A 27,091-nucleotide genomic window follows, 5' to 3' on the forward strand; every position below is an offset into this window, starting at 1 on the left:
GCTCTTCTGGTCTCAGCAAGGGAATACCAGGAAAAAAATAGCTATGTGTGCAGCAGACATGAAGCCTGGACACATTCTAGTTGATGTTGTGTGGTTTCTGGACTGCAGGGGCCTTTGTGTGTGGTGCCTGGGTGTTGTTCATTGCCACGGAGCACTGCAGTCGTGGAGTAGCCGCTTTTTGTCTTAACCACGTGTATCACTGTAATATAACTCCCCAGTGGGAGTGTGTTCATTGGCTGCCTGTACTCTGGGTTGTGTGTCTTCTCAGATTCTGTAATGAGAACTGCAGGAGAGATTTCTCTAAGCCTCAGGCAATCTGGGCACAGGTAGCTCCCAGCACACAGACACCCTCACACAGAAAGAGCCGACTCAGTCCCGCGAAGGAAAGAATGTGACAGAAGAAAGCATTCGCCATCCTTGATGAGATTTCAGAAATGTCCTTGTTATTTTAGATACACTGTACACATTCAATGGTAAAGATAAGCCTAGTGAGGTTTAAAGAAAAGAAAGAAAGTGCTGTGCTATACAAACTTGGACGCCCTCAGGCCTTGGATTCTCTGCAGCAAAATCTTACCAACATAATCACTTTTTGAAAACTGTCACTAAATGTAAATGAAGTGAAGACATTTACAATAAATACATTTCATCGGGATGATTCATATATCTGTGTGTGTGTGTGTGTGCACGTGTGCTGGTTAGGGTTAAGTAGAGGGTATTTAGTGGCTGCATGATATAATAAAGTCTCTGACACAATTGTGTAAGGGATTTAGACATGTTTCACAGCATGAGGGTTAGCTGAATCCGATTGTTAGAGAATCCAGTGGCTGTTTATCTGCTTCTCTGCTTTTGGACAAAAGCACTGGCAAGTGAGATGGCTTTCATGAAATGTGGAAAACGGGGATTACCTTGGTTCAGATAATGTAAGCCTTAAGGCTACAATAAGATACAGCTACATATGCTTTGTTTCAGTGCATTGTAAAATGCATATGGTGAACTGAAGGCACAGGAGGACATGCTAGTTGAGGATATATAGTACATTGAGGGTTGGATTGGGTCTTTCCTGTTTATTATTATATTAATTTATTATGATAGTTTTAAATTCCAGGAGAAGACACAAATCCTTTGGGGATTGTGTTGGGAAGGGCAACCAATGTGAAAAAGCAAAACACACAGACACACATATATATATATATATATATATCTATATATATAGATATATATATGTGAAACTCCCTGAACTGCTAATATTGTTTTCAGTTACACTATAATAGTTATATCACTGTTAAGTGGTCTCCTCTGTCAGCTATTAGTTAGCTATTACCCTATTCAGTGGTAGCTTGAGTCTTTTGGATATGTCGTGTGCAGTTCAGTTAGATCTATCATCATACTACTAGATAGCGCACGTTACAAAGCTCTATTGGCTAGTAAGATGTTTTCCATGAGATATTTTATATGCACCTCTTAAGGCCTGTGAGAACCTGCAATGCTGTCCTCTGTTTATCACAGGTTACAATAAAAGAGGAGCACCTTCTGAGCCTGCTGAAAGGTGGAGAGGGTGATATGCAGGGACTGATAACAATTGCATTTTTTTTTTCCAATGCACTGATAGCATCTCTACCATTTAGTTTCAAATGAAGGAAGATTTGTTCCACTTGCATCAAAGTGGCAGCGAGACAAGAAACAGGGTATAAAGGGTTATGGAAGGTGTTTTACGCTCAGGGGGAATAAAGGAGGGCCGGTGTTTTGTGTAATGAGAAGGTTTTCTGCCAGCTCTTCTGAAGTAAAACATTCACCCAGAAGACAGAACAAACTGCTGTGTCAGTTTCAAGTCTGTGCAGTTTAGCCACAGTATCGCCACCTAAATGCCCACATTATTTATCTATCAGTTTAATACGGCAGTCACCAACTCTATTAATTACTGCAGTTTATTCTTATATTGTCTAGCCTGGCATACTGTAAATTGAATAGAAGAAATGTTGTTATTTGTGAAAAGATTTAGATATAGTGTTTTTTTTGTTTTAATATTTGCAAATTATGAACTGGAATTTTTGTATCTGATACATGGTGTCTTGTTCACAGTGTGTTTATCTGTTAGCTTTTTGTTGATTCAGTTTTTGATGTTGTGGGATTATGGGGTTTAGAGATCAGATAGATAATCTGTGCATGAACATATGCAGTTTGTCACTCTGTGTGTGCTCAGGGAAACGTGACAGCTATTCTCGCTGTGCGAGTCAGACACATTCATTCTGCACATCCATCATTTGGTACCGTTCAAAACTGGGTGCAGAAAGTCGAAGACAGAAAAATGCTCGGAATAAACCTCATAAATGATAACTGCTGCTGCATGGGGCTAGCACTGAGAACCTGCAGGTAGGCCGTGCCTGCATTTTTAAGACACATATTTTTAATTTTTAAGATTTGCATTTTTAGGCCACATACTCTTATTTACTTGGTGACGCTAGTCCAGATAACTCTGATGCACACAGTGGTGACGAGCCACATTTTGGTTTGTGCTTTTGTTGAACAGTTTTCACTTTTTCAGGAACTCTTCATCTGTCTTTTTATAAATCTTTTCATGGCTGTTGTAAGCAATTGATTCTCTTATTCTGAAGAAAGAGCAGTCATCTCTCACTCTCACCTGAAGAACTGAAGACAAGCTGGGTTACTGAAAATTCTGTAAAGGTTTACTGGCAGCATAAGTAAGCATTACACATTAGAGGTGGGAATCCTCAGACAACCCATGATGTGATGTTATCACAATACTTCACTCACGATATGGTATTATTGCAATTCTTTTAACATTTTATGATATGCTGAGTATTGCAATAACATATAATGCGATTTGTCACCTATTTTCGATTGCTCATTATGTCCGCAAATATAAACTTTTTCAGTATCTGTATTATCCAATAAGATAAAGTTGTCTTTGTTTTTTTCCTGCAAAATGAGATTGACAAACATACCAACACTGTCACTAAAATCTGCAATTAATTTTGCTTTGAGACAGAGTCAGTCTGCTATCAGTCTGCAATTTAATGGTGTCAAGTTGGCAATGAAGTGCAATCTGTTTCTGATAATACATAAAAATCACATATTTGTTGCTGTCTACTGAAGCAGAAAATTACATTTAACAGAAATTTCCATTTAACTGTTACATTTGCATTCAGCAACCATCCTATTCTAAATATAACCAGAATACAAGTACTTTGCAGCCAGCTGAGTTGAGTCCCCTCGAGCTGTGCTCAGTGACAAAGGCTCATTCACACTGATGTCAATGTGCTGGCAATCTGTCTGCATTTATAAATTAGGTAGTAATTATTTGCTAATCTTTGACAATCTCTCTGAGACGGATTGTAGTCAGTCCATGTCAGACTGCAACTTTTTGCTGGATGCCCTGGGCAATCATTTAGCCACCAAAAGTACCAATCAGTTGCAGAATATTAAAAAAACAAAACAAAAATAAAACAATAAATCAATGCAATCGCTGTGCAGCCACTGATTTTTTTGGGGGGGGGGGGGTTGTAGATGCAAGGAGGTTTCTGTCATAGTTTTCCTCATGTGACTGAGCCATTAGCTTGCTCTGAATTAGGAAGTAGCTTTGTCAAGCTAAGTATGTCCAGTGCTGGATGGTGTTTTTGGTCGAGCTGATTTAATTTTAATGTAAGTAAAGATGATTGTGCATGAGATGAACGCTCTTGTTTATAGCATTCCCTGAGTATATTATTTTATTTAATGAAATATCGATATTTGGTGTCACTGAATCGATTGCTATGTAAATTATATACTAGATACAATGCTGCATCCATTTCCCCCCCCACCCATACTACACATCTGTGTACACATGGGAAGAGTGTTAAGAGGCTGTGCATGATGCACCACTCTTTTACTGATGCAAAATCAGTTTTATGCTTACAGGGAAGATGCTGTGACAGCTCTGACACTTATTATGAATATCAATGACGAATGCAGTTGAGTGGAAGAAAGATATACAGACGATTTCTCCAGAATTCTCTCATCTCCTCTTCTTTCATAGTTTTGCTTTGGCACTCATTATTGAACATGTTTAATCTGACGGGTTATTGGGAATAGTCTTTTTTGTAAATTCATTTATATGCATGTCACTGCTCAATAACATTGCCCAACTGTAAACACAGATCGTGAATGGCTGTCATGTGATTGCATAGACATAATTTTACAGAGGATGCCACAGCTATGCTTTATCATCAGGTTTGCTTGAAAAACTATAGTTTAAACAACCACCTTACTATGTTGTGCTGGATTCTGGGGTTTAATTTAGCTTCCATGTTGCTATGTGCCAGATACATAAACTGCAGATGAAGACTGTTGCTTATTGACAGACCATTACTTTTAAAAATCTTTTATAGGTTGTTCCAGCCAGACTTTCCCCCTTAATCTCCCTCCTCAAGGATATGTTGCACAATTTATTTATCACCACTCCTGCCATCAAAGACGAATGTAAGGTACAAAGAGGGAAAATATTTCTTCAGTTACTCTAACTTTGTCACAACTTTTTATGTTCTCCTCCAAGTCTCTGTTTCTTAAACTTTATCACATATAACTTTGCTTCAGTCGACTTTATTTTTGTCTTTATATTCACCTTTATACATCATCTGATGGCAAGATTAAGAGCACAGTAAAACCTTCGAGTATGTTTGTTCCATTTTTCATCTTTGAGTTTGGAGACAAGCTCATTGTATTATGGTGCTGAGTCACTAATTAATTCAGTTGTGTTGTGTGTTTTTACAGAAATTAGATGGGGGGGGAAAAAGGGTGTTACAGGATATCGCTGACCTGTGAAGTATTTTATCTTCTGTCTATTTGTTCTGCTTCCAGAATGACACATTGCTGCTTTTATGTACTGCAATGTTTTAGTTCATAAGTTACCCAGATGGGAGGCTATGGGTAGGGACAATAGAAGGAAGAGAGCAGAAGGAATGGGGGAGCTAACATCTTTTTATCTCGTCTGATTCATTGTTATATTTCACAGGCTCGTGCTCTTTAATATATTTTATTCTGCTGACAGTGCCATGATCACTTTGCTAGTTAAGCCTCCTACACATGGGTGGGAAGGGGGAGATTCAAGGGTGAGTCAGACAAATTCAAATGAGTCATAACGTAAGGAGGTACAATAAAAGTTTAATGAGTTACTACAACCATTATCGCACTATGAAAGTGTCAAAATTGGTGACTTTTGGTAAAATTGATCTGACTGTTGGATGTTATGTTGTATGTTTAGCTTTGGAGTCAGCACAGCTAACGGCCTTGTGTTTATCTTCTGCCCAAAGATTTTCAGCTTTAGCTTTCCTGCACACTTCACATCCCCTTCTGTCCTACATTGCACAGCTAAGCGTTTAGCTGTGTTTGGCTTTGTGATGCGGGTTGGGCTCTGTATTTAGCTGCTGAGCCTGAGGCTCAGTATGTAAAACAGAAGCATATGCTCCAGTTCAGTGTTCCTTAGCCACAGGGGAAATCAGGCTATCAAAGAAAGAAATCGATCTGTTTTGTCATTTTATATTTGATGCTTAAGATTTAATTTTGACTGTTTTTGCTTGATTTAGTTTTATATGCAAGTGAGCTCCCAGTTTGGATTCAGGACACAGACTCGCTCTACTTTTAAGATTATGCTTAAAACTTTACTTTTTCATAAATCTTATAGTCTTGTTGTATTAGACTTAGGCTTCGGGGGGGGGGCGTGGTATTTATACACCACTACTATATTTAATCATTAGCAATTATTAAACTTGGGCTCTCTCTTATAGTTTACCTCTTGTCCTGTCTCTCTTTGCTCTCCCTCTCAACTGGTGATGGCAGCTGGCTGCCCCTCCCTGAGCCTGGTTATGCCAGCTGTTTCTTCCTGTTAAAAACACGTTTTTCCTTTCCACTGTTTCCAAGTGCTTGCTCAGTGGGGATTATGGGATTGTTTCGGTTTCTTTTTAATATTGTTGTGCATTGAGGCTACTGCTTTTGTACATAAAAAATAGAATTGAACTGAACTGACGCACTCCACTTCAGAATGACCTAGAATACAGTACCTTCCTGTCTGTGTCAGCAAGGAAGGAGTTAAGTCTGTGTTGGCACATAAGCCTTTTTTGGGCATGAGATACATAATATTGCTTGCTTCATCTGTTACAACAAGGGCATCCTGTCATGCAGAAATAGTTCACTTTGATGTTAATGTTCTCATGGCTTCATTCAGACTTCCACACAACACTGATATTGAAATCCATCATACAGATCAAACACAGTGTCATTTGTGGTTAGCTCCTGATCAGGTCTGTTTCAATGTGGCAACTTAATTTATTATAATCAGTAATTAAGTTGCAACTTCACACACTTTGCTGTGATGTTCTTTTGCTCTGGAAATGTGGAAAAAAACGAAGTCTTTGTATTTTCTACAGATTTAATTTACAATAATAATAATAATTATTATTATTATTATTAAAAGAGAAGAGGGAAAATTCATCATTCCATCAACTCTTGCCCCATTAAAGGGCAAGTTTGATACTTCCTCAAATTTGGCGTGAGATTAGTTGGAAAGTATGAGACCGTGTGAGTGAGCGAGATGGAAAGCGGCAGACTCATGCCATTTATAAAAATGTAAATGTTACTAGATTCAGTCAGAAAGGTTTATATGCCCTCGGATTAATGGAAAGGAGTACATGTCTAAAAGGGGCAATAATTACATGCAGGACCATTGCTTATCATTCATCCTGCTCTGTTAGTTGACATTAGTTAGCATGCTCCAGTTCATGGAGCATGGTCCAGCATTTGCATTTAAGAGACACCCTGTCCAGGATCTCCTTGATCAGGACTGGCTAGCTGATCAAGGAGCCCTAATTCCTGATTTGAAGTCATTTGCTTGGATCCTGAAATCAGTCTGCTTAGCTGAGTAGCATGAATCTCTGCAGGATGCTTTTTGTGCATCATTGAAGCAAAATATTCTGTTCTGTGATAAAAAAATAACATGTTGATAGACATCAAAAATCTTTGAGAAATTTGACACATTGACTATTTATTGTTTAAATTATGCAAGGTGATAGAAATAGATGGAAATACTTGAAAAACAAAGATAACTGAAAAACTGCAAAATGGAAATTGTGGAAAAATGTTGCCATCTTACTTTAACATTTTAAATGAAGTTGAATTAGACTCACACCTACCTTTTCTCTAAACTAAAACTGGGAATCCTTGATGCACTGCTAACCATGAGGGACGTTAAAAACAACACAAGCTGTTGCTGATGTTTCCTGTTGAGCGCTCATGTGTAGCTCTCTCTTTGTTGGTGTTTGCATTGTAATGAACTACTCTGTGTTTCAATTTTTATTGAAAAATCCCCTCTTTTAGTGTTTGTCACTTGTCATAGTGAGGGAGTCTCTACAGAACAGATGCTGGAAGTCACAATGTCACTTCTGACTAACCAGAGATGTTAGGCAATGGCTTTGGTATTCTTGAGTTCCTTATCTGAGATTTGCTAAGACCTCTGACTGCACATCTTGACTCATTACTCTGGAGATTGGTATGCTTTTGACATTTTCAGTTGGTGAAGGACAGCCGAATAAATTTATTCCTAAAAACCTTGGAAGGAGGCTATCAGCTATACCTCTACTGAATATCATGTTAGTAGGTGAATTCTACTGAAAATAGCTATCCATGTGCAAGTTACACTTGCAGTTGAAACTAACTTTATCCACTGATGGGCTTGCAGATGGTATCATGTCTCTTTTGCACTGTCAGGTTGTGATACTTTTGCTGATGGCGTGTTTTTGTCTTGGTAGGAGACATTTGCTTTGCAAAATCTCCTCTCCCACAGCTATTCAGTACTCCAAGAGGAGATCTGGCATGCTAGATCAAATGTAAGAACATTGAAATCAGGCATGCTACTGCATTGTTTAGAACTACAAAGATTTCTGCAGCATGTATAAAATCAGTCAGTTACAGTTTGATTGTGAATGAGAACAGTATCCTCCCCCACTCAGACCGTTTTGATTTACCCCTTTCACTCGAGTTGTCAGCTGTGTATACATCCACAAAGTAAATTAGGTTTTATTTGATTTTATAATGTTATGATAATTAAGCAAATTAAAACTTAAAGTAAATATCCCTGGTTACAAAGGCAGTTATTACATAAAAATTGTCTGTCAGTATTCCTGAGAGATCTAGTTATTTTCCCTGAATTGGCCATCTGTGACTCTTTTGGTCGTCTATGACTCAAAGGGAGTTATTTCATGAAAGCTGGATGTCAGTATTCCTGGAAAATGCAATTATTTTCCTAATTCGATCATCTTATGACGACAGAAAACTGACAGAAAAAGCTGTGTTGGTCACACTAAAGGGGAATTACATGATTTGGATAAGCAAGTGGATGAACAGGGAGATTTCAGGGCGGGCAATACTCAGTTTTTCTACCCTATAGATCTATATGATGTCAAAGAGAACAATATGTGAGATATCTGCAATATGGTTATCTCAGTTCAGTTCAGTTCAATTCACTTTTATTTATATCTCAACAACAGTTGCCTCAGAGCGCTTTATATTGTAAGGTAAAGACCCTTCAATATTCCAAAAAAAAGAGAGAACCCCAACACAAAAAACCCAAACTGGAAGCTGGTTCCACAGAAGAGGGGCCTCAAAGCTGAAGGCTCTGCCTCCCATTCTACCTTTAAATACTCTAGGAACCACAAATAAGCCCACAGTCTGAGAGCAAAGTGGTATACGGTACTATAAGCTCATAAAGATAACATGAGGCCGTATTATTCTTGTATGTCCGGAGCTGGATTTTAAATTACTTCTGGATTTAACAGCAAGCCATCGAAGATAAGCCACTATAGGAGAAATATGCTCTTTCTTTCTAGTCCCTGTCAGGGCTCTTGTTGTAGCCTTTTGGATCAACTGAAGGCTTTTCAGGGAGTTTTTAGGACATCCTGATAGGTCCAGGTCTTTATGTCTTAAAGAAATTCCAGCAGTTGAACTAATTGGTGTGTGTTATCTGGCTTCATGGATAGACAAAGTTGAGTGTCATCTGCATAGCAGTCAAAAAGTATGCAATGCCTTCTAATGATACGACCTAAAGGAAGCAGGTATAACGTAAACAGAACAGGTCCTAGCATGGAACCCTGTGGAACTCCATAATTAACCTTAGTGTGTGAAGAGGATTTTCCATTTGCATGAACAAACTGCAGTCTATTATGATTCAAACCACTGAAGCTCATTTGTAACCTTCACTAAAGCTGTTTCTGAACTCTCATGAAATCTGTAACCTGACTGAAGCTCTTTAAATTAGCCATTCTTCTGCAGATGATCAGTTAGCTATTTTACAACTACTCTTTAGAGAGAGGTTTGAGATTTGCCTATAATTAGCTAAGACATCTAGGTAAAGTAATGGCTTTTTAAGAAACAATTTAAGTCCTGCCAGCTTGAAGGTGCATAGTCGATTAATAGAGATTTATGATATTTAAGAGGTTGATGATATTTAAGCTTGTAATGTAATTAATGAGGTTTACTCAGAAAGAGTTGGAGAATCAGTTGGAGAAAAAGAGTCTCAGGCAGTTAGCTTTTTTTTTTTTTTTTTTTTTGTAGAGAACAGGGGACAAGACATGGCCCAGGCTATTGCAAGGGCCTAGCCTGGGCTCCTGAAATAGCCATTTGGCTCAACCTTGTGAGCTATAACAGTGCCCATGGTGGCAAGCATTTTCTGGTATATGCTACTTCTGAACCCCCCTGAAATTTGAAATCAGAATAAAATAAAGTTATATAAATAAAGAAATATAAATAAAATAAGAAATAAAGTTCAGTATGATAGCATCAGAAAACTCGTGTTTGATTATTTTTCTTACAAACTGATTTTTAGCTTATTTCTATGTCATATTTCCCCCATTTTTTCCATGTACAGTGGCTGTATGCCTCAATTGTGCTGCCTAACGCACACTTTGTGAACCACTGGCCTAAAGGGAAGAGAAAAGGAGCTAAAACAGCCTGTTTCAGATAGTGGATGAACTCAGGGTTAGTCAAGTAGAGCCCAACAATAAGAATATGGAGCTGCATGCACTTCACGCTTCACAAGGATGTTGTGAAGTAGACTTCATTCCGTTAAGGTTACAAGAACGCCATATAACGTTACTTTCTATTACTCGAAGAAATGTGACAATTCCTATTAGCAAAAATTGAAGATGTCAAATAAATGTGATTTGTCATTGGTCTTGGCCATCAATATTCGTCAAGTAAGGTGTGGATAAATCTGTGGTATTAAATATTGACCCAAAAAGCTGCAGGGACCTGCCATTGATTTTTTTTTTTTTTCTGAGTAATGCTCACTTCAGAAGACTTCCCAGCTTTTTCTTTGTCACAGCATATCTCTATTATTGATCTCTGGAATAAGCTTTTGAAAGCCATTTTATTGTCAGGTTTTGGGGCATTATACTAACACCATGTCTTTGATGAATTACTACTTATCAACCTTTATAAATATTTATCAGCCAGCTAAAACTAATGCCAGTGGAAAAGAGGAGGCAGTGCTCAAAGCCCTATCTGCCCTGCCAGTTGCTGGCATATTTGGAGTTTATAACAATCTTCAACAAATAAATAACAGGAGTTAATGTTTTTTTAATAGTAAATATAAGACATCAGAATCTCAACAGCCACATCTACTTTTGTCAATTTTTTAAAATCATTTTTCCATGCATTTGTTATTATTGGTCCAACTCAACAATTAGCTGTTGCCAGACTTGTTTTGCAACAGCATGACCAAAGGACAATTGTGACTCCAATGAAATGTGCTGCGTCAGAACTGCACATGCTTTGAATGTTAATAAGACAACACTTCTTTCAATTACTGCCAACCCTTTTGTTTGACCGATGTTCAGACACTGGCAAGTCTGTGCACCTGTTTTTGAGCCACATTGGGCCCGTTTGAGCCTGTCTTTGTCCAGTGCTACTTGAATAGTGTTTTTTTTTTTTCTTTTCTGGATGACTGTGCTCCATTAAGTAAAGCTTGGAGCAAGATTTTCCTGTTTCATTTATTCCATCTTAGAGACACAGCTGTCCTTCAGCTGCAGTCATTGTGTCATGCTACCAATTCAGCTTGGTGTTGCTGCTGTTAAAAACAATGTAGTTGATGATGAATGAGTGCAGCGATGGGGAAAATCCAGTTATTCAGTGTGAAGCTCGTATCCCTCATTTCCATACTGAACTGCAGTCGAATCTCCCGATAGCTTTTTGGGAGAGACTGCCCAGATAATTCTTCCACAAATGTCAAGGAAATGATGCTGAGCGAGGCTGCTGCAGTCCTCTTCTATGAAACTGATAACGCTCAGTCAACATTCAGAAATCCTGCTGCTGAATGCTTATCTCCTTAATGGCTCCCTGTGCACAAACCACTATTATTAAGGCTGAATTATTTTTGCCTCCTATGCTATGGGGTGTTTTCTGGAGGTCCACGATATCTCCCTTATGATGTAATGTCCCGTCGCACTCTGTAACACGCTCTCGTTGCATGGGTGGGGTATTACACGCACAGACATGAGTATTATTACAGACTTCGTTAACAGCTTGTGGCACCTCATTTGGCTTGTCATGTGTGCATATCTCCAGCACGTCTTTGATTTGCTTTTATCTCATTCTTTTGAAGCCTATCATCTGCACACTAACAACTTACTGATACTAATGATACTGTACATTCATTACAGCTAATTGCACTGGTCTGGAAATTAAATCAGCAGCCCAGCTCAATTAAATGATTGCTGTTATCTTGTGATTAATTTCACAACATTGATTTGTAGTTTTTATTTCTCTCAGAGGTCAAATGCAGGCAGAGGATTTATGTAAACGCACTGGTTCAAGAGACAGATTTCTGTGCAGCTGCTGTTGCTGTCAGTGCATATTCTTCACTCAGGGGACGCCTTAACAATCACAAGACCTCCAGTGTTTCAGAGTTGTGTAAGACCGAAAAATGAAGCTGATACTATGTTTGTCCTACGATACTCAAAGTCAACTATACAAGGCCCACATAGTTCTCCACTGCACTCCACCTTCGCTGGTTATAATGATGAGAATCACTGTGAGTGTCTGTGAGCATCTATCTAATGTAGCTTACCAACAAAATCATGGAGGGACTCCCTTGTGGTGCTATTTGGTATTGCAACGGAACCATAAACTTTAATTAAACAGATATTCTTTGGCAGATGCAGTTAATGTAAAATATAAAAAATATTACATTATACATATTTTGTTGACAGGACACAATATGAGATGTTAGGATGGTTGCCAGGTAGACTATGAAAGTTACTACAAGTATAATAGGCCCTTTATACTTTCTGTTCTCGCCCTTTTAAGTGGCACCACACATCAAAAATAATGTCTCATCCATTTTGACTAAGCAGCATCACCTATTGTTCAGGAGAATACTGCTCTGAGTGCTCACAACTTCAGTGTTGGTATAAATGCTACAGAGTTATGGCAACATCACTATATCTGTGCATCACCATCAAACCTTCACACCCGAAGTACTTTTTACTTTTTTATCAACAAGTTGTGGCAGCTGCACTAGTCTCCATTGTGTACTTTTTCCTGTGGCTGTTGCCCCCATCGGTTCTGGAAGAATTGAAGCCATGATACCCATCATACTAAAAACAAATAAATAAATAAATACCATCACATTTTCAGTATATTGTATATTTACAGTATAGTATCTAAAATGAGATGGAAATGAAAGAGATTCTTCTTGCCTGTGTTCATACAGTTAACCATTATAGCCGTTCTTTCTCTAGCTTAGTGTTTAATGTATCACATTGGAGTTTTGTCAGTTTCTATTTGTGTTTACAAATTAAACACTGTACAGGAAAAAGCAAACTGCAGTCTTTTTTACTAACTTCAGCAATCCTTGGTTGTCTGCTGGATTTAATATTTTTCATAGGCCTACAGTATGTTGGTACCACCGGCTCCCTTGGGTTACTGGATTACTTTTAAGTCCCTCTTAGCATAGATCAATACTGCTGTTAAACCAGCATCAAAAGGAGACATTCTGAGGTTTAACCCTAGTTTAAACACTCTAGTTTTTCTTGTGTTTTTTGTCAATGTCATCATAATTATTTTAACAGTCCCAGCTTAAAGCAGTTCACTGACTGCACAACAGATGTTTTCCAAAACTGATGTTGTTGCCGTGGTGGCTGTGAGCATGTTTAGCTGACTTCACTGCGTACAGTTTATTATATGAACTTTAAATGTGTAAACAACGGTTCTGAAAAAGTGTAAATAAAACAATAATGCAATCATGTGTAAATCTCATAAACCTAGATTTTATTCACAATAGAACCGGAAACATCTCAAATGTTCGAACTGAGAAATTTTATTATAAGCGACAACACATGTAAAGAAGGCTGTTAAAGGAAGTACTAAAAAGAAAGAGCTGGAGGAACATTTTTCAACTAACACTGTTTCCTCTGCACTAAAGAGAGGGAACCATCAGGTTTGATATCAGCGCTCAGTTTAAAAGCCTGCATCTCTGATGGTAAAGGGGTTCACTGGTGCTTCTGAGATTGGCAGCATGCACATCTGGAAAGCCACCATCAATGCTAAAAGGCTTTAGAAGGCATGGTGCAGTTTAAACATTTGGGTCTTTTTAGCTTGTGTTTTGAATTAAAAATGGGTTGATGAGACTGTTTTTATTTACATTTTCCTTTCCAATTCTTGAACTTGGAAATGGAAAAAGCCAGAACAGGAATAACCTGGCCAAGCAAAGCTTGTGATCTATGAGAAAATTGCTGTCAAGTCCTTTTGGTGTCTTACTCAGGGGATATCAGTAATGTATGAACCTGTATACATTACTGTATTAACCAAAATAAATGAATAACACATTTTTAAGAAATGATTAGGCTGCAGTAGCAACATAACATCATGAAACCAAAAGACTGAATTGATGTCAAAGATAAATTATTTTCAGTTTAATAGCAGCCATAGGTATAGGGCTGCTGCATATATTTCCCTGAAAGAGATTTATGGAAGCAGAAAGCTCAATTCCAGGAAATAGGGAATGAGAAACAGAGAGAGGAGCGAAGAGAAAATGGAAAGGGAGGAAGATCTGATAAGTAACTGAGGCATTCCCCTGATGGGAGGGAGGTAGCTCTCTACCATCCACTCAGTAAGTGTGGGGTGAAACTCAGATAGCACGCTTAAGCAGGACAAAGTGGAGATGGAGAGCTCCCCCTTCAGCCTATATCCTGCTGGCTCCACTTTACTCTGCTCTTTGTGGATGTCAGCCTCTATGAGAGACCCTCTGCATCTTCCACCTGACACAGTGCCGAGAGGATAACCTGGCACCACGGCGAGTCCAGCGGCTTCATGATGATGCATGATCTCACAACAGGTCAGACTGTTGCCATTATGTGTATTATATAGCAGTATATAGTGGTGGAGAGATATTTTCTCACAGTGGGTAAAGTTTTCTTTTTGTTGTTCTTTTTGTTGTTCTTGAAAAAGTTCTATAAAGATTGTACAAGGAGTTTCATTGTATTCTCGTAGCGTGATTAATTTCTTACAGAAAAACTGGAGTAGTTAGAAACCTCAGGGTGTTTCTGTTGGTGTGAGAGAGTCTTAGGTGCTCCGTCCACAGCGACTTGCCCTTGGTACCCTTCTGTCTGGACCTAACCCATGTATTGGACAGGGATTAGGCTGAGCGTCTTGTTTTGCTGCAAAATATTGCATTGCGTGCCAGGGCTGAATCCAGTTGTTGCAGCAAAGAGAGACAGAGCATGCTCGTAGGAACTGAGTAGCAGTGCTGCACAAATTTCTCAGGGAAGGTTTTTGGTTCACAAAAAAAACAGACTGTCATTTGGTGTTCAGAGTTTGGCAACTGTATATCAAACTCATTTCAGTTCATATAAAAAGCTCCATTTGATGGTGTAAGGGTGTTTACATTTGGGCAAACTAAACTAGTATTTTTACTTACAGCCCCCTTTTTTGTGGCTCAGCTTAAACTGACGCAATGAGACATGCCTTCTTGAAGTTCACTGCAAGGAGAAACATCAGTCATTCTTTGCTTTATCTGGTAAAACTCTTGACCTGATGGTTTTGAATGCTGAAATATGCAAGCCTTGAACTCCTGTCAGGATAATACATACTGCATAGTTATCAGATGACGCGTCCCTCACTGCTGTATTGCAACATTTGACTTCAAAGGAGACAGAAACAACCGCAGGATGACTGAAAACACTGTCGTCTTTTTAAAGTTTTGTTTTGTTCTTTGTGTTGAGTTCCAAAACTCTTTTAAACAACTCGTGCAACTAAATGAGACCTTCCATGCTTCCCCACTACATAATTTAGATGGCTGTTCGGAAGCTCACATACAGGACGTTTATTCCCCCGTCCTTTAAAAAAAAAAGCATCGTCACAAGCTTTCAAGGAAGCTAATTTTCTCCAAACAAATGGACCCAGTGTGCTGCATTGTTGGTACATTAGCTGGGGATGCTTCAAATTCCATGACAAATAGTTCAGAAGTAATGCGGCTAAAACAAAAGCCTCAAAGAATGCAGATTCCTAATTAACAGGGGAGCCTGGTGCAGTGCTGCTGCCTGTATGTGCCCAGTTCAGCTCAGCAAATTATGAGTGGTCAAACCTCTGTGTGTGTGAATGCATGGGTGTGCAAGTTTTTGTTTATCTATGGATATTTAAGTGCTGAATTCAATGCAGGATACACGTCATCGTAAACATGTATTTTATATACCGTTTATACTTGAAGTCATGTTTTTACATCTGCAGAATTGCTTTTTTTTTCCCCCTGTGAACTTTGCTGAAATGTCGACTCATAAATCTTTCCAGCCTGCTCTGTTTGTTTCCTCCTCCCTTTGCTGCATGGTGATGCAGTGAAGAACCACTTTCTGTTTCTATCATTCTGCGTCTGTATGGTACTGAAACTTAGCAGCTTTCCTTCAGAGCATTCACCCACCCCACCCCACCCCACCTCCCACTGCACTATAATCATTTATTTACTCCTGGCACACTTTAAGTGAACATAGTGTAAACATTTTTTATCTCAGCAATGTGTTTATCCATGCCTGTGCGAGTGCTTGTGAAAGTGTTTAGCTTCTGCATAGCAGTATTTACCCTGTGAGCGCACAGTATTTTTCAGCTTCAGTGGCGAAATATGCTGTAAACGATGACGGTGATGATTAAAGGAAACAAAAGAGAGACAGTGAGAGAAGAATTTAATAAATCACTAGTAAAAAGTATCAACTTAAAAGGATTATTTGTTTGTTTAAACCATCATTGCTCCCAGCCTTTTTGTCTTTTGCTTGAATGAAACCATTTCTTTAAGTTGCGAAGTCGAGACTTCAAACCTGAAATTGTATCTATGATAGCAATATATCAAATGTAATGCAAATTGCTCACCAACATTTTTTTTGTAATATACCAACATAAAATCGTTCTAAAATGTCTCACCTGCCTAAAAAAATAAGGAAAAAAGTTCAACAGAAAAGAGTGATAATGATAATGAGCGGTGACAACCTCTCCTGGATGGGCAACAAAGGTGGGCAACAAAGGTTATAAGGATGGGCAATTAGACTTTAAAGCTTGTAAAAATGAAATCATCCATTGAGTAAACCTGCTGGAAACAGGTTTCAGGGCCTGCAGTGTGGCACTATATTTGTTTAGGCTTAGTTTGACACAGTTTGTTGAGTTTGTGTTCATGGAGGATTTGAAAAATATTTTTATTTTGGTGTGAAAAGTGATTATTACTATCACATATAATTATACAACAGACAACAAATAGAAACTTGTCGTGTCATGCTATTTCAGCCCTCTCGTCACCAGTAGCTGCTGTTTGTTATTCTTTCATGTGACAGTAACATGTGTTTATGCTCTAGTTAAAGCAATGAATGGCCCATCTAATTGAAATCAATAAAGCTTGGTGGGCTGGCTTACGGTGAATGCTGAGCCCTACACTCTGTGTAAAGGAATATGAGCCGTGGCTGGCTGCAGGGCTACCGTAGATTCTTTTTTTGCTGTTGACTGAATCATCACTGTAACCTTATGAACTTCATGTGATATTTTTACCCTCATCCAACAGACAGCTAGTAGTATAGAAACACAGGTGTGCAGGGAGTTGATCCAGAAGGAATATGATTAATGACTTGATGCTCTTTTTCTTATTTCTCTTGGTGTTGTCTCTCCCTCCGTCCTGCAGCCACAACCTGAGGGCTACATCATTTCGGCATCCTGTGACTGGACAGATTTCCCCTGAAAACATAGATTACACACTACAAGACAGGTGAGCTGGCCTACCTTTTTTTTAAGTGAATGATGTATATGATGCTCGCTTAAATATATAAGTTAATTTACGAACCTGAGATGGGAGTCTTTAGTGTTACTCTCCTTGAAACATGCCACAGTAAGGGAGTGTGGGTGTCTATTCTCCACTAACAAGAAGATTAAAATTGGTTGATTTCCAGTTTGTTGTTTATTAGCAACATAACCGGCAGTCATTGTCAGAACACAAAAGGATGGGCACTGTCGTATTTGAATAAACTGAATGTATTCATCACCATTACCATGGTATTTATAACTCCATAATGGAATCTATGGCAATGACACAACACTCACATCTCGCTTTGATCATATTCATATCACGTCAGGAGCCATGAATCTGACTCATCAATCTGTTATGCTAATGCTGGCTGTATTATAACAGCGAGTTATTCCGGCCCACCTGGGCTGTTTCTCCCAATGCCGTTGACATCATAAAAGCAAACTCCTGACTGTGTGCTCACTGAATTGTTGAGAACTGTTGATTGAAAGGAGGGATTTACTAGGCGGCAACATTACTATATTGTCATGGCATGATAGTCGGATTTATTTCCTTTTATGTCATTGTGTAAATCATATCCTGCAAAGCCATTAAAGCTACACAATTCAAGGCAGCAGGTGTCTGGTTGTATTTAAGCTGTCTGGTGTAAGATGGTCGTGCATACCAAATATTCCACTATAACAGCACTATGGCGGCGCATAAGCATCTGCTAAAGCAATATGAAACTGATTAAAGTGATTCATATGCATCCTGCACTGTCATTCACTTCTTAAAACTCTCCATCATCCCTTGTTCAGTGCTGCTGAGACACGGATTTGTATACCATCAAAGGGGCTTTAACGCTATGGATGCCTCACTTGCATATTTTCAACAGTAACAAAATGCCACTTCTGATCTCTTTAAGCTCATCAAAGTAAGAATAACACCTGTTTTATGTCTGCTCTACAACAACATTCCAAAGATGCCACGCAAGGGAAAAAACAAGTTAAGAAAAGTCAAAGTCATAGCATATACACTAAGTGTACAATAATTATTTTTATTACTATAAAAGACTCTGACACAATTCATACATATGCCAGTCACTGTCTGTGTGAAGTGTTGAACTGAGCTGAGGGAAACATTGCACTCACAGCAAAGTGGATGCAGCACCACAGCTAAAATCAGTGAAAGGTAGAAAACAATAGTAAAGATACAGTGTTGTACAAAAGTCATTTCAATTATATTTTACTTCCAAGGAGCCAGACTGTCAGTCTACCTGTCATTTTTCAGAGGAATGTTTTTTGTTTTGTTGGTTAGTCACTTAACACTGACCTGTGAATCACTAACTCAATGGATGAGTCAGTGTTATGACAACTTTAAATTGTGACTTTCTCAGGCTGTTGCGCTTTGTTTTCTTTGTGTTTGTTGAATTTATGAAAAATGTCCAACAGTTTGAAGGGCATAATGTTGTTTTTTTGCACCAACAAGGTGCTTAAAGATAAATTAGCCGAAAACTTGTCATATTTCTGCACAGTGTGGAGTGTGTCCTTACAAGAATCTGAGAAAACTGGATGAATAGAGGACAGAAGAAAAAGTGACAGGTCTACAAAACTATCTACAGGAGATGGGCAGTTCCCGAAAGCCATTAGAAGTCCTTAAGGAACAGAACAAAAAAACTGAGTAAAGATCAGATATATATGGCTCTTCCGCTGATCCATCTACTGTTCACTGAAGCCTCATCGGTAATGGTCTCAGTGGAAGGGTGGCTGTCAAGAAGCCATTCTTAAGGAAGGGAAACAGGGAGAAAAGGCTGATGTATGCCAAATTACACATGAACTGTTCTGAAAATCAGTAGCAACAGGTCTGATGAAATGATGACTCCACCAATCCTTCAAATCGTAATCAGCATGTATGGATGAGGTCTGAAAAGAGGCATAAGCGGAGGCTCTGTCATAGTTTGGGCTTGCATTTGGTGTTGGGAATGATCAGATTTTGACTCAACATGCAGTGCTGTCTGGAAAGCATCTGATTGGCAAAAGATTTGTTTCTCAGCATGACAGTGATTCTAAACACACTGCCAATGCGTATGCAGATAGACAAACACACAATGGAACACTATCAGTCATGGATTGTTGTTGAAGAAGTGTGAATCATGTTGAATGAGGCACTTAACATCCAAAGAAGAGCAAAGTTTGCCTGAGCTAGTTTAGGCAGTGTACCAAATATTTACTTTCAAGTTTCCTTAGAATTATACAGACTCTGTCTTTTATACTATGTTTCCATATAGGCAACATATGAGCAGTGCATCATTGTAGAAGTAATAAAAGACTGCAAGATGATACAATTTAATATTTTAATGAAACATCATTGGACACTTCATATCTGGTAAAAGCTGCATCTTTTAGACTTTATAACAGTATGTAACACAAGCCGCCTGTAAACTCATCCACTTGTAAAACAGGAGTGAGTGCTCTTTCAGGCCTTTTCTGCTTTTCCTCTGGATCTACTTCTACCACATGCTTTTTTATCTTTGGTCGTCGCTTGCTGATAGCTAAATTTTATTTCTCCATTTCACGGCATGCTTATATGTTGTTGCTGTTTTTTTGTTCATTAGCATGTTGACGTTAGGGGTTCATTCTGCTTGTAATAATACTTTAATAGGAAGTGGGTTTCTTCCATTAATAATTGACTCACTTATTCCCTGGAGATATTGAGGATTGAGGACAGGCAGTTCAGGAAAAGGAGCTTCATGAAGTCCCGTTCCGCAGAAAGGTCAATCAGACTCTGCTTTACTGGCCTGAAGCCTCAGAGTTTGTCTAGATTATTCTACCAGGATCAAGTCATTGAGTCTCATGTACACTCACTGTCTAAAAAGATTTAAAAAAAACATCTAGTCTACCTCCATTTCCATCATAGCAGAAGAAGCAGGAAGAGATGGAACTTAGTGCCATTCCCACTTCGACACCAGGCTATGTGAAATATTGCTCCTCTCATCCACATGCCACTACAAATCTCCTGGGGAACGGCTCCAATGACAGTGATGGTAAACAGTATGAAAACTTCACATAAAACAGCAGAGTCCCCTTGATAAGACAGAAACATCCTGTAAAACTGCTGGCAGCAATCCAAGCTTGGAGTGAACTACTGTAAGTTGTGCTCCAGTTTGGCTTTCCTCTTTTTTTCCCGCTTGTTCTACCTGTATGTTTTCTTGCTTTAGTCTCTGACAGATGCCTCAGTCTTACCTACTTTTCTCTAGATTGTGTGTATTGCGGCACACAAAGGAAAACTCAGCACAAGGATCTGCTCATAACCTATTTATTGAACAATGCAGGGGGAGTTAGGACATTGTCAGGTCACATTAGTTCCTGTTGGTAAATTAGGTTCGACTAAGCACAAACTACTAGGTTTCATATATAGCACAGAGGTCACCTGACTACTCATTAGTTATTCCTTCAAGAACCTGACTGATATACCGACCAATACCAATATTTGGTCACATAGAAATCTGATATTTGAATATATCAGCCAATATTTATTTTGTTTTAGTGGACACGAATGTTTTTTTATGACTTTTTTGGCATCATAAAGATGTCACAGAGAGGAAGAGTCCTAAATCAAGTGTATAAAGCAATCGAAAGCATTTGGATCATCAGGAATGCTTGTACACACACTGACCTCATTATCTGAAATTTTGGCCATCTTTAAAACCAGGATCCACTATTTTAATATAAGAGGTATAAGTGAAAACAGGTGGGTCACCTTTAAACATGTCACTCTCACCATCAGTAAATTTGTACATGCCCATTGAAGTTGAGATGTAATACTTTTTGGCCCAAAATGATTGAAGTTTATTTTTTCTTTAGTGGTTATTACAGTTTCTGCAACCATAATGCCATCACATTGTTCTGCACTTCAGGTTAAAATACTTCTCACATTAACTGAGTTCTCTGTTAAGAAGATCTGATGCAAGTCTTGGAAAAGCTATGATGTAACATCATGTAAGGAAAGCATTAATTTTAAACAGTGTATCGTTGCATTGCTGTTGGTGGCTCTAAGCGGACTAATGTTGAGGCTGCCGAATGTAATCTTTATTGTTTTACATCTCAGAAGCATCTCAGTTCTGTTCTTTTTATTATCTTTGAGGTGTGTTGCATACAGTATACAAAAATGTCAGAAGCTTCACACAAATCGCTGTAGATGCCATTTCGTTGGCCCGATTAGTAATCTGTACTTTGACGTGATTTCTCTCCTCGGTTGTTTGCAATCAGTCAAAACTAATTAGACCGCAGTAGGTAAGAGAGGAAACATTGTTGTTTCCTGGATGGAGAATATGGTAATGACACAGTGGGGAAGTAAGGCACAGAAGAGCTTGGGGCACTGGGATATGAAAGATGATCTTCTGTTTAAAAATTGCTACAATAATTCAGAATGAGACTTTGGGAAATTTGTGCCAACAGTAAGTCATTCAGTTGGCTCCTGGAGTTTTTAATGAATAAAAGCATTCTGCTTTAAAAATGTTAGTCTTTCTGTCCTAACATATATATGCACACACACACACATAAATCAGGCCCCTATAAATAAGTTTTAATCTGTTTTCTATCATGCCTTTAACTCTCTGATACAAGATTTTCTTCTTTATTTTCTTGATAATTTGCTGTTGGACTCAAGCATTGACACATACTTGCACACTATGGTTGGCTGCAATGTTCCCTCTAAGGTGCGCACGTGCGCAATTGCGCACTGCTGGCACGGTCTCTGCGCACAGAAAATCTGCGTTGCGCACAAAAAAATCTAACCTGAATTGAAATTAAAATTAATACTTTAACAATTCTGTTTTGCAGTGTTAGTAAGTGACTGGCTGCTCCCGTACGGGATTAGAACGATGCCACCTTATCCCATAGTCCAGCCAATAATGCGATTTACATTCGTATATATGCAGCTAATCAACGTCGTTGACAGGCTATGACACCGTCCTTATGTGCCGACACCGGTGTTTTAGCTAGCAAAGCGGCGTGGCTGATGTGGAGTGAAGCCAAGTTAATGACAACGTGTCCAACCATTGGAGATGTGGGCAGGACAGACGGAACAACTGACGGGAAAAGTGTGGACTTTATAACAGTTTTTAAATTGTGTTGATAGGCCACGTAAAACCAGAGTTATGATAAAAATATCTGCAATGTTTGGTTTTCTTCCTGAATACTACCGTTATTTATATTTACTGCGGGAAGAAACGGTAAAAACGGCGTTTTATAAGAAAAAAGGCTCGAAAGCACTCTCCACCTGTGAGCAACCCCCCCCCGCTCCCTCTCTTCCTTTCCTATTCGTCCAAAAAAGTACCATGTCGACCAATCAAAAAATGATATGGCAACGTGGCAACTAGTTGTTAAGATACGGGGGGAAGTTTTAGGAGTGACGGCGGTGTTTTGAGATGTGAGAGATTTGAGACGTTTAGCGCAAATCTTGTGTAGTTAGTGTGTAGTGTAGTCAATAGTTTTGTTGTGTGTGTCAGAACAATGAGGCGACTGCTGAATGTTACAGGTGTTACAGGAGTGATACATCTCCTGCTGTCAGGCCTGCAGGTATCAGGCTGTTGTTCTCCTTTATCTCATAGGGGACAAATTATTTTTTGGAGTGGCACAAATAATTTGTGTGGCATCAAATTTGATGCAGAACAGCTGATTGTTCTGTAAATAGCTTGAAATGTTTATTTAAAAAAACGCCTTGGCTGCATTTAAAAAAATAGCTGCAAAAAACTTTGTTGTTTGCCAAACTGAGTTACTTTTTTGAAGAAGTAACTATATAATTAATTGTCCAACATTGGTCATTATATACTGTATTTTGCAGACAGAGTTATAAGACTCTCCCAGACCACAGACTCATACTCATAATACAAGTCAGAGCTTTATTTAAAAAAAAAAAAGTTGTGTTTTCGAAATTGGAGTTCAAGTTATTTTTACTTCCAAAAAAAATCTAGTCATTGACCTGTGTAGTAACATACTACACAGGTCAATGACTAGATTTTTTTTACATTTTCATTGTAAGTGGGCTAAAGCAGTTAATTAAAAGTAGTCTAACATAAATGTAAATGCTGTGATTTGATTATTTTAATAAACCATGTAACTTGGATGGATTAGATGCTGGCGTGACCACAGTGCACACGTCTGATGTCGCTCACAGTGGTTCAAGGGATCGCTCAGGGAGTTTGTGTGTTTGCTCAGACACATGAAAAATTAGAGGGAACATTGGTTGGCTGCAGTCCAAAATACGCTGTTTAAAGTGTTAGCTTGCACCACACTTTAAGCTATTCTATTTGTTATTTGACACCAGCTTGTCTCTGGCATGTGTGTCTGTGTTAGTTCTTCACGTTCCCTTTCAATATGATGATGTCATGTGTGACGTGGGAAGTAGATTCCTTGTAAGCTGTGCATATGTGCCGTTGTTATGATTTTTACTCTTGGTTTTTGAGGGGATTTTGTCTTTTTAGTTTGTTTTGGCTTGTTATCTCTGTCTGTGTGTGTGTGTGTGTGTGTGTGTGTGCCATGAGGTCACTGCCAGGCCAAGCGTTACATGAGTTTTTCCTCACTGTTAACACATCCAGTGGAAAACCATTGGCTCTGACTGGTCTCACGTTGGTGTCAGGAAATAGTCATATCCTTTATATGTGAAAGCTCAGCAAAGGACTGCGCTCTGTTTCATTGCACGTTTGTAGCTTGTCAGAGGAGTTGAGAAGGAACAACACCACTCAGTGCTTTTCATCCTTTTTTGCATTTTGTTTTTCTTCCACGCTGTCGTCTCAAATGTAGGATAGAATCCCGTATGTCCAAGTCAGCGGCCAATCAGAGATCAGCCAACATGGTCACAGAGTCCTCCAAGGCTGTGACCTCAGCAGCAGTCGATGGTTCCTCAGGGTCAAAGGTGAGTCTCAGTGGTTCTCTGAGAAGCAAAGGCTTTAGATATACTGTAGAGCATGAACCAGTTAATGTATTACTGATCGAGATAACCTTTTGTTTGTTTTGAGTTTTAGTAAATTATGATATTACAAATTTTAATACATTTGTTCAATTTGTCATAATATCAGGAGGTAGAACAGGTTAGGGGTTCAATCCCTTGCTCCTCCAGTCTGCATACCAAAATATCCTTGGGCAAGACACTTAACCTTGAGTTGCTTCTGATCTTTTTTTCCAAGTGTGAATGTCAGACTGAAAGTACTTACATATAGTAAAAAGTGTATATGAATGGATGAATAAAACCCAATGGATAACACGCTTTGAGTGCTAAAGCACTGTATAAGAAGCAGTCCATTTTCTGTTATAGTCCAGAGATCAATTATCACATTGATTATGTGAGCCACAATTAACAGTCCAAATTTAACAAGTGTAACAAAATGTTATTTCCCCAGTTACCAAACGAGTCGACTACTATTAAGTTACAGTCAGAGAAACTTTATGTATTGAGGTTGAATAGTGCGCCTCATTCATTTTGTTCTTTTTTTGTTATCATGTATGTTTTTTATTTAGTGTCTCAAAAAGAAAATGATCACAAATCCTGATTTTTGTCTTTTTAAGCGACTCGTCAGCCAAACAGCCTCAGATATTTATTGTATAAATGTACCTGAGAAACTGACTGACTTTGTCTAAAAATAAACTCTATTATAAGTGAACATGTGCATCCACAGGAGTATACTTTTGGTATTTCCTTTTCTCGTTAAGGATGTTTAAAAAAAGGAGCTTCCAGGAAAGAAGGCCATTTTATTATTTTAAAGGAAAAATGAGTTTTCCTTTCTAAGTAACAAAATGACGCATTTGTTTTCTCTGTACTGTGTAGGCTAGCATCACACAAAATGACTTTATATATGTTAACTTAAAATTAACCGTGTTTTATTTTTATTTCGTTACTGATTACGTTTTTCTGTGGCTCCTGCAGGGCTCCAGAGGTATGGGGAAAGTACACAGTTTTGGCAAGAGGGATCATGCTATTAAAAGAAACCTCAATATCCCAGTGGTGGTGAGAGGCTGGCTCTATAAACAGGTGAGCATATTCAGAGTGAGTCCGAAAGGCAGATGTGTTATATAGGAGCACGTGTTAAAGACTGAGCAAATGTTTAAATGTGTCACGCAGTGAAATATCAGCCACAGGATTACCATCCTTCACTGTGTAAGAGGTGTAACTGTGCAGTATGGAAGCGATCTTTCTCTGTCCCTTAGCAGAATTTAAAAGCGCATATTGACCTTACAAAACCTTTAAATCTCCCAATCCTGGGAAGTATAAAACTACAGTGCTGAGTTAAATGTAGCAGCTGCAGCTTTCTGCCAAAGTAATCCTAATTAACAGGCAGGTTATTCCCAAACTGCACTTTTTAATTAAAATGTATTCCTGCAGGAGGACTTCTAAATATTGTCTGTATTGCGTTTCCCCCGATCCATTTCTAGGACAGCTCTGGAATGCGACTATGGAAACGGAAGTGGTTTGTTTTGTCCGACTACTGCTTGTTTTACTACAAAGGTGAGCGTACGAACAGTGCACTTGGTGAAGGTTTAACAGACAAAGATTATAAAATCGGACATGCAAACCTTTAGCGATCTCCTCTGCTGCCATTTTTGATTAATGACAGCCTGTAATTAGATATATGACATGCTTTTCCCACCAGCTTTTGCATCCTTATTACCTTGAGATCTCTTCTTGCATTGCCAACGCATGTACCTTCTCTCCTTTATTAATCATACTGAATAATAGATAAGCCACATGCCCCATCATACCACATGCAGCCACATGCCCTTGCAGAATCTAGAGTCCCCCATGAGTTATGCCTCGCTAATTTTCCTGCTATTCATAAATCTGCAGTCATTTGTAAACATCGTAAAAGATATTGGCAGAATTAGATGTTGTTCTGAATGCAAGTAACAATGTTGTGTGCGTGTGTGTGTGTGTGTGTGTGTGTGTGTGTGTTCTGATTTCACAGACAGCCGAGAGGAAACAGTACTTGGCAGCATCCCCCTGCCCAGTTATGTCATTTCGCCAGTTGAGCCCGAGGACCACATAAACCGCAAATATGCTTTCAAGGTAACACTGAAGTGGCACTGAGTCAGATCTGTAAAAGAAGTTTTCACGTCTATGTGCGGATTTCAAAACTTCATCTGAGATTATTTATTGCTGCGCTGTTATTTGTTAACAATCCTTACATACTGATTTCCCCTCACTGTGCTCACTGTAACACAGAAAGGCTGTTTGTGTGCTGCCTGGTGCCCAAATCTCATTTTCATATCTCATTTTCATATATCCATATGTTTATTGTTATTTATTGAGTTATTGTTTTGATTAGGTATGACACTTCTATACTTCAGTATCTACCAAAATGTGTCTATACAACAGAGCATCAAAAATAGTCAGATCATACAACTGTGGAAAGAAGTTTAAATACACTCATCATGAGCATGAATGCCGTGATAATTTTTGTTCTTTTTCTCGAATTCGCACAGGGTCAGAGGTATACATACAGGATCAAAGACACTGTTAAAAAAAATGTAAGGGAACCCATCTCAATGGGGAAAAAAGCACTGCTGGATATCTATACTGATATGGACTGGTTAATGCATTAGGAATGAAAACATGGCATATCTTTTGATGGAAATAAAACCTACAGCGGGCTGAATTCAAAGGTACCCAGAAAATGATGTGGCAGCTATACCATTTTGTCAGAATTTCATTGCAGCACCTAAAAATGGTGCTCAGTAGTTTGTATGAGTGCTTATATGCATGCCTGACAATGTTGGAGCATGCTCCTAGTAAGACATGGATGGT

General features: G+C 38.7%; 1 protein-coding gene across 8 annotated transcripts in view; it reads left to right on the plus strand.

Moving 5' to 3' along the window:
- The window catches only part of plekha7b (pleckstrin homology domain containing, family A member 7b), a 77,620-nt gene that overhangs the window by 19,424 nt on the left and 31,105 nt on the right, over nt 1–27,091 (plus strand). For 7 of the 8 annotated variants that reach the window (XR_002061977.2, XR_002061975.2, XR_002061976.2 and 4 more), the window contains 5 exons: nt 17,195–17,278; nt 24,097–24,208; nt 25,217–25,321; nt 25,723–25,795; nt 26,253–26,353. Coding sequence is in view for 1 of the 8 variants with exons in the window: in XM_025906089.1 (XP_025761874.1) it covers nt 17,195–17,278; nt 24,097–24,208; nt 25,217–25,321; nt 25,723–25,795; nt 26,253–26,353 (475 nt within the window). In the remaining 7 variants the exon portion in view is untranslated. Of the gene's footprint in view, nt 1–14,166; nt 14,378–17,194; nt 17,279–24,096; nt 24,209–25,216; nt 25,322–25,722; nt 25,796–26,252; nt 26,354–27,091 lie in introns of those variants that run through there. The other variant, XR_002061981.2, reaches the window with a different exon arrangement.

This window comes from Oreochromis niloticus, linkage group LG1 (assembly GCF_001858045.2).
Source record: "Oreochromis niloticus isolate F11D_XX linkage group LG1, O_niloticus_UMD_NMBU, whole genome shotgun sequence".
In the NCBI taxonomy this organism is placed as follows: domain Eukaryota; kingdom Metazoa; phylum Chordata; class Actinopteri; order Cichliformes; family Cichlidae; genus Oreochromis; species Oreochromis niloticus.